Source organism: Canis aureus, chromosome 28 (genome assembly GCF_053574225.1).
Source record: "Canis aureus isolate CA01 chromosome 28, VMU_Caureus_v.1.0, whole genome shotgun sequence".
Classification (NCBI taxonomy): domain Eukaryota; kingdom Metazoa; phylum Chordata; class Mammalia; order Carnivora; family Canidae; genus Canis; species Canis aureus.
The window spans coordinates 26,592,596-26,601,595 of record NC_135638.1 but is presented as its reverse complement, the minus strand read 5'-3'; the positions used below and the strand labels follow the sequence as shown (position 1 = coordinate 26,601,595).

The 9,000-nt window shown below is 37.1% G+C and overlaps 1 protein-coding gene across 2 annotated transcripts in view; it reads right to left on the bottom strand.

The window, feature by feature from the left end:
- Positions 1 to 3,878: 3,878 nt before the first annotated feature.
- Positions 3,879 to 9,000, bottom strand: part of ARMC1 (armadillo repeat containing 1) — a 38,645-nt gene continuing 33,523 nt past the window's right edge. For both annotated transcript variants that reach the window (XM_077876762.1, XM_077876761.1), the window contains exons 5-7: positions 6,979 to 7,095; positions 6,819 to 6,893; positions 3,879 to 6,056 (exon numbers count right to left, since the gene is read on the bottom strand). In XM_077876762.1, the coding sequence (XP_077732888.1) occupies positions 5,865 to 6,056; positions 6,819 to 6,893; positions 6,979 to 7,095 (384 nt within the window). In that variant the 3' untranslated portion in view covers positions 3,879 to 5,864. The remainder of the gene's footprint in view (positions 6,057 to 6,818; positions 6,894 to 6,978; positions 7,096 to 9,000) is intronic.

Below are 9,000 nucleotides of genomic sequence, written 5' to 3'. Positions count from 1 at the left end.
AAAATCCAGACAAGATCGGAACCAAAGTACCAAATACCCATCCCTTCGACATAGAAATACTGCTATAATTGTTCTATCTCCATAACTCATTCGTAAACACTCCCCAAATGCTCAGCACACACAGTATTATGCTCCACAGTGTGGCAAACATTAAAACATAAGAAACACTCCCTCCCCTTAGGGATCTTGATCTCAGTAAGAACATACTCAGGGAAAGTAATGGACCATAAATGACAGGTCCCAAACAAAGAAAAAGTAAATATAGCAGTTAAGAGGAAGAAGGATCCATGGGGTGAAAATTGTTCACAGGATTTGTATAAGAAGCACTGGGAAATACTGTTGCAATGTGTGTGCTGCAAATATTTTTATTAAAAAAAAAGGGCAAATCTGTTTAGTATGAGGACTTCCATAAATTACATAAGAAAACTCAAATCCCCTCCCCCCAAAAATGAAAGACAGTTCAAAGAAATACTGAAATAGCTCTTAAATCTATAAAAAAGCGAACTCTCATTCAGAAGATATCCCCCCTCCCTTTTTTTTTAGACCACAAAGGGTTAAATGTGGGATAATACAGTTGGAGAGGCTGAAGGGAAATAGGAACTATCATATCATTCTAGTAAGAGAAGAAACCAGAATACTCTCTAAGGAGGCAGGAACTCTCCAAATAAAAGCACTCACAGGCTTGATGTAGCAATTCTACATCTAGAAATTCACTCTACAGATACACTGACACAGCACCATTTGTAATAGCAAAGGATTGCAATCAAAGCACTGCTAAATAATTGGTGGAACATTAATATAATACTATGAAGCAGGACACCTGGGTGGCTCCAGTGGTTGAGCATCTGCCTTTGGCTCAGGGTATAATACTGGGGTCCGGGGATTGAGTCCTGCATCAGGCTCCCTGTGAGAAGCCTACTTCTCCGACTCTCTTTCTGTGTCTCTCACGAATATATACATAAAATCTTAAAAAAAAAAAAAAATACTGTGAAGCTGGGGGGAAAAGTTGCTTTATACAAGAATAAAGTCGGTAAATTAATAGAATATTCTTGATGGGCACACATAATTAGTAAAAATAGCTATCTCTGGTGAGAAAAACCAGGTGAGAGTGGTTCAAAGTCATTTCTCACTGCATACCTACTTTGAAGACTTTAAAAATTTCAAGTGTAGGGGTGCCTGACTGGCTCAGTCAGTAGGATCTGTTAACGCCTGATCTCTGGGTCATGAGTTCAAGCCCCACACCAGGCACATAGTTTATTTAACAAAAAAGTTTTTTTAAATGTATACTTAACAACTGAAACAAAAGAAAACAAATGAGAATAAATCGAAATGTTGTTATTAATATTGTTTAGGTTGTAGGATGACAGAGGACTTTTTTTTTAAGATTTTATTTATTTATGCATGAGAGACATAGAGAGAGAGAGAGAGAGAGAGAGGCAGAGACATAGGCAGAGGGAGAAGCAGGCTCCACTCCATGCAGGGAGCCTGACATGGGACTCGATCCCGGGTCTCCAGGATCCCATCCTGGGCTGAAGGCGGCGCTAAACCGCTGAGCCACCAGGGCTGCCCAGGACTTGTTTTCTTTATGCATTTCTAGAACATACTGACCTTATTTTCATAATAAAATATTTTAAAGGAGATGACAGTATAAAGGAGGAAACTCCAGATAAGAAAGAATACAAGCAGGGGTACCTGGGTGGCTCAGTGGTTGAGTGCCTGCCTTTGGCTCAGGTTATGATCCTGGGATCCTGGGATCAAGTCCCTCATCAGGCTCCCCTAGGGGAGCCTGCTTCTCCCTCTGCCTATGGCTCTGCCCCTCTCTGTCTCTCATGAATAAATAAAATCTTAAAAAAAATAAAAATAAAAAAGAACATAAGCAAAGATTTAAGAGTAGGATGAACACAAAATACTTAGGTTATAATAAATAGACTAAATAAAGCAGAGTTTGTAACAATGAGATAACTTGCGCTTCACGTCTAGAAAGTCTGTAATAATGCTATAGACTGTATGAAAGATTACGTTGGTAGCTAAACTCTGACACTTTTGGTGCTAGACAGCACAGTCTAAACTAAGCCATAGTCCTTTGTTGACATCATGCAGAAAATGACAAAAATACTGTTAAGATTAATCTGACAGATGAGAATGTGGCTACAAGTAGCCAATTTCTGGCCTAGACATGTTTTATGTGGCACGGGTGGTATTTTAAGGGTCTGGAACAACCAGAACATCCAGAAGCTTGGCATTGTTAAAAGCCCAGAATCCATGTAACAAACATGGTTTCCCTCTTTAGACAGGCTAGCTGCTCTACACGTGTTTTCCTTTGTTGTGGCCTAACGAGACTTAATTCTTTCATGTACTTGACTTTTTTGGTGTCCAGAGTTTCTGATTGCTAATAGACAACCAAGTTAGGTCACTTGACATGAATCAGGCACAAGGATCTGAATAGGAATGGTGGTGAAAGAACCAGGAAGGCACAGCAGCAGGACCCCTAAAATGCAGGCTGCCTTGTCAAAGTGTGTAGACTCAGGAGCCAGACTGCCTGGGTTGGAGACCTGGCTTCACCATTTACTAGTAAACTCTGTTATCTGGGACTAGTGAGCTACTTATTACTCCTCTGCCTCATTTTCCCCATCTGTAAAATGGAGATACAAAAGCACCTAACTATAGTTGTTAAGGGACAAATATTTGTAAAGCACTTGGCACGGTACTGACACATTTAATTTTCAAGTCTACTGCATGCCTACCATGAGCTTGGTTCTAAAAGAAAAATTCACAGACTGTATCTGTCCGGTATGGCAAAGGAAAGGAGAGCTATCAAAGATGATGGTACAGTGGAGATTTAGAAATTATTGACTCAAAGGTAACTGAAAGCCTAACAATAGATGAATTCTTCAAGGGACCTTCAGATAAAAATCAAATACCTGTGAACTAAGCCTCAAAAAACACCCTCAACTGGATACAGAAAGCTGAGGAGCCAGATAAGTGTGTTTACAAAGGTATAGTGTCTCACTTGGAATCGAGCACAAGAATAGAATCGTGTCAAACTTCCAGTTACAATAATTCCATCTTACACTTGTAAGACTTTAGTTTCAAGTTACTCATGATGATCTCACTGGATTCAAATAATTACCCCATAAAGTATAAGAATTATCTCCATTCCATTAAATGAAGAAAAACCCCAGAGATTAAATTATTACCTAAAATTACACAGCCATTAAGTTATAAAACAGGAAATCGAAATAACTAGTAATAAATTTCTCCTATAACAATTCTATAAGACTCATGATATTATAAGTTGACCTTAACTTCATTATTCAGTGGATCAAGTATTATGCTCCCCTCCCACTTTTTTTGAAAAATAAAAACCAAATGACAAAGCAAATAAGAAACTTGATACTCACCAATAGACCATAAACCTGCCAGAAAAAAAAAAACAACCTGACATTTTCCCTATTTGCCCAACAAGTTAATTACTACCTGTCATTTGTTTTTACTGATTTAAGAAAAAATTCTAAAAAAAAAAAAAAAAAAAAGAAAAAAGAAAAAATTCTTTGTTCATCCTCCAAAAAAAATACTTGCACAGTTACTGCTAGCCAGTTACAGCTACAGACTCTCGGTTCTCAAAGAGCTCAGTTGGGAAGAAACACTGGTAAATATCATTTCAATCTAATTTAAGTGCTACAATGAGTGTATGTAGAGAAGCAGCTGATCCAAACCCACGGAGAGGCAGGTGTGGTGCTGGGAAGATGAGGGGAAGATGCATGGGAATGAGTCGGGTAACGCACCTGCAGGGAGTTAGGAGAAGGTGCCAGGCAGTGTGGATACAAACAGGCTCAAGAGTAATCAATAATGCTTATATCACAAAGATGCAATATCCATTCAATTTTAATTATGTTACCTTTTATTATTTTACAATATATTTCAAAAAATGCCATTACAGTTGCCTTAACTGCTCTATAAGACCTGGAATAAAAGAACACTTAGAACACACAAACATCAAGCTGTAATACCTACTTGTACTGAACCATTACTACCAAAGAGACGTAGTTTTTTTTAAATAGGCAGATGTGTGGCGATGCAAAATAAAATACAAACTTGTTAAAACAGAACAGTAAACTTTGTTTTAATGGCTATAGAAAGGAGGTGGTTTTGTTTTTGTTTTTCAACACATCTGGTTCTGGCAGCAAGTTTATTATGCATTTAAAACAATACAGGCCCTGAAAGCTTCTATTTTCAGTTGTGCGTGTCAGCTGAATCAGAGCCCAGATACATAAAAAATATTCTCAACACCCTCAATACCTCTCCCTCCAGAAGGTTGTGAACTCGAGATTGTTGTTGGTGAAGTATATTACAATAATTTTTTTCCAGTGATACTGGATGCTTTTAATTTTCCCTAAAAGAGAAGCGATGAAAATGCAAGGAAACCCTCAAGGGTCCAATTTTCACTTCATATTCTCCACAAGCAGTACAGTAGCAGCTCTACATGTTGATGAAAAAGAATTTCAATTTCTCCATATGAGTTTCTTAATCATATTAGCACTAAAAATTTATCTGGATTTAGCTGGATTTCCACCAAAAGGAAAATTTTAGTTGCCAAATATTTCAGAAATTTAATAAAGCATTCCATATATGTAATTAGCTCTTATCTACCAAAAAATATATATGTATATATATTTATATTTATTTATCTTACCTTCACTGAAGTTCTTTTTTTCTGGCTGGACATGAGAACAAAATTAAGTGGACCAATGCTGGCTTTATTTCTCTATAAGCAATAATTTGAGTCTTTTTTGTTCATTCAGTATGATTGCATGTTCATAATAAATTCACAAAAGGCAATACAAGGAAATACCTACTGAATAGGCATCTGCCAAGCAATTCATGTTTTAAGGTTAGACTCTACCAAATGGCACTATGGCATAGGCATTTGATTTTTGTTTTCTTTCTTCAAGTCTGTTAGTTCTTGACTTTTTTTTTTTTTTTTTTTCCTAGCAAGGGATGGTATATGAACACAAAGTAAGGACTAAAGACCATCTATAGTCGCTCTCAATATTATGCTGGACGGAACTCTTAAGAGCTGATAAAAACCACACTGAGCAACAGTCAACTGGAGCATCTGATCACACTCAGTCTCCAATAGTACTTTGCTAATATACACGTTCCGTTCTTCTCAGCTGATTCTGGGTTGATCTTATTAAAATTACAACAAAATAAGACGACAAAGTTTTTGTAGACTTGTATTTTTAGAGGACTGCTTTGTCCGTATGAATGTGTTTTAATTTGCAAAATGTCTCTCTAGTAATGTTCTTTCTATAAACATGGTTGGCAAAATTAAAAAAGGCACAAAAGGGGGATGAGAAATGTTTTCATCAATTTTCAGTGAAGAGTATCAAAGCAAGTATCTTTCATGAAGAAAAGCAGAGAAGATGTTCAGTAATTCATGCACAACTTGAGCTAAAAAAAACCCCCCACAAACCCCCCCCCCCAACTTCTCTTCAGATAGGTCCTGAGGCTTGAGGAGAAAATAAGTTTTCCTAATCACGTGCTTCATGTAAAATAAAATGTAAAGCTGCACATACATATGTTTGGTTTAACAGTGGACCCATGTTTTTTAAAAAGTGAGGCAATTAAAGGAAAACAGAACCAAAATACCTTCATAAACAAAGAACTCCACCTGTAGCCTCTGTCCTTCTTACCACTTAGTGGGGCAAAATGTCCAATAAAATGTAAAATGCAGCATACGCAATCATATAATCTAAAAACTTTTCATGATAACTTATTGCAAATTGCACTTGACAGTTCACCACAACAATGGAAAACTGGCCCCTTGTTGGTTCACACAGTCCTTGAGACTCAAACTGAAGTCACCAGTAAAAAGATCTGGATAAAAAGTTTGCAGCTGTGCTCAGCCAGCTAGCTCCACCCTCTGGGTGTGAGCCGACCCGGGACACTGCTTTGTCTTGCTCCTTTGTCGGACTCTCATCCTCAGGCAGGTAGTCAGGCAGTTCTGTGTTCTGCTCTACTTCCACAGGTGTATCCTGGAATGGGACCAGCATCTGATATGGAGAACATGTTAAGAGTTAGTATAAAATCAACCTAAGTGACACGGATACATGTCTTTAGTCAAAAGTCAACTTTACTCCTCATTCTAATCACTGTTTCTCTCAAGAGCTATGTTCCTTTAAAAATTTTCCTCTTACATGAAGGGTAGGCCCAATTGCTGAGCACAGAAAAGCAGAAATATGAAAACTAAGATGATTTTCTCCTGAGGCTCCAAGAATAAAGGTGCAACTCCTGTCTATTTAAAGAAAACAAAAGCAAGTATTTGGCTACTGTAGGCCCCTGAACCTCCTTTCTGTGGGAAGACAAACAGGCTAAAGGGATACAAATCTGTCTTCCCTATCACAAAACTGGGGGCAAAAGTAGCAAGAGGCAAAGACTTTCACCAAATTTATCTATCCGTGGTGGGAACAGACCTTTATTTTTTGGATTGGCAAAACTAAACTAAGGTTAAAAAGACTTTAAAAACCAATGCAAGGAAATTAGATATCCTTTATTTCCGTACAAAATTAGGAAAACCTCTCCACTGAGATAAAGAACAGACTCTGAAATCCACAGAATATAAGAATAGACTTTGAAATCTATAAAATCTCTCTATATTTCTAACAGAGTTAACCTTAGCCAAGAAACATTAAGATAACCTGACCCAACAACACTCCTATATATTTGGCAACTAATAGCCTGAAAATAAGAGCAATCTGCTAGCCATAAAGGATAATCAAGAGTCAGGTATAAAGAAAACTAAATAAAGCATTTACCTCTTCTCCACTTTCACTTTTCACAACTTGCTGAGCCTTCATAACCTTGGTTGATGCTATCGCTGATGCCAAAGCCTAGGCCAGGATTAAAAGGAACAATTTTGAACACTGATTGGTTTACCCATAAACTCAAGAATATTCAGCCATTTAAAATACTAACCTCTGCTTTCAAATCTGAACGGATCCGCACCACACATCTCTGAACAGCCATTTGAAAAGTAAAGCTAATAACACCTTTAATTTTTAACAAAGCCTCTTCACAGAGATTTCTCCGAGACTGAAAAGGTAAGAAAATCACAAATTATTAAAATTGCCAAATAATAAACGGAAACAAATTAACTCAAACCACACTAAATTAGTCATTATATGGGGGGAGGGGGGTAATAAATATGCCTATTTCAGTTCTACCGTCTCATACTTAAGGGCATGCTGGATATAGTGTTTGGTCAAGTTTATTAAATTTTATAAAATTAACATACTAGTAATTCCTGCTGGATTTTTTTCAAGCTTCATTACTAATACTTAGTTTCAATAATTTTTATCAGAAACAAGTTTGCCAATGTTAATTCTTAATGCAAAAGGAATGGAAGAACAATACAGAAAAAAATAAATTTTTATAAAGTTTTACTGGAACACAGCCGCACACATTTGTTTATCTAACGTCTGAGGCTAGTTTCATACTATAGCAGAGTTAGTAGTTACAACAGGTTAACATATCTGCTTAACCTAAAATACTTACTATCTGGTCCTTTAAAGAAAAGGTTTGCTGACCTCTGCTCTGGCTTAAAAATCTAAGGATAATTCTGATAAACTGATGTTACAGTTAGTGAGTGTTCAGTGTTTGAGTCATTTTTTTTTAAAGCAGTTGGTATTTATAAATATCACTGCATCCTTCATTTATGGCATTCTCAATGATTACCATTGCATTCTCAAGGGTTTTTTTTTTTTTTTTAAGATGTTATTTATTTATTTGAGAGAGGGAGAAAGGGAGAGAGAGCATGAGTGAGGGGTAGGAGCAGAGGAAGAAGCCAACTCAGCCACACAGGTGCCCCCCTCAAGAATCCCTCATTTTAGTTTTCATTTTCCTCTGACAACACAGTGTCACATACTCCTTTAGTGTTTGACTCCTAGTAATACACTACTGAGACCACTGTTTATTCCATCTGTCTCATCTTACCTACAAGGTCCAGTGCCTAAAACTAAGTGACTTTCTTTCCTACTTTGTCCCTTAGTAGACTATTCTCATCACTTCAACCATTATTACCATGGAAAACATAGATGTATATCTCCAAGACGACTTTATTTTTCATTTGCTATCAGACATACCCACTTGGATATCAAGTGGTCATCTCAAACACAAGATCCAAGCAAAAATGGATTAAAAAGTAACTAGAGGGGTGCCTGGTTGGCTCAGTCTGTTAAACATCAAATTCTTGATTTCGGCTAAGGTCATGCATGAGATGGAGCCTGCTGTTGGGCTCCACACTCAGTAGGGAGTCTGCCTGAGAGTCTCTCCCCCCACCTCCTCCCTTCCCCCCTACTTATTTTCTCTCAAAAATAAATGAAATCTAAAAAGAAAAGAAAAGAAAAAAAAGACAGTTTCACCTTATCCCTCCCCTCCACCTCCAGCTCACATATCGTATCAGCACCTCTACATTTTCCTGTCTTTACTGAGACCAGGCATCTGAATCAGTTATTTCTGACATGACAGGCATCTGCAATTGACCCTAAGTCCCTGGATCACCCTGAGAAACACTGCTTCAAATTACCTGATTCACTCTTTTCTTCCATTGAATATAGTCAATCTTCAAATTTATTCCAACAATCCTTTAAAAGAACTCTTTAATCATTGCTTTCCTCCCTACTAACATTATAGTACGGAGCCAGATTCAACTTGCTAACACTTTATTTTAGATTTTAGCAATCGATTTCATACAATATATTGCCCTGTTTTCTTGTCTGTGCTTTGTTGAGTTTTATCATTTGGTTTGTGCTAGCTTTCAAAAGGAACTGTATTATTTTTATTCATTAAACTTAGATGGCACTGTTGATATTTTATATATCCTAATCTCATCCATTCAAACAATTTACATCTACCAGAGCTTGTTTTCTAGAAACTTTTCAGGACCTTGTGACCCCAGTTTCAGTAAGATAGTTGTTAACTATCTTATTTGGCAATGTC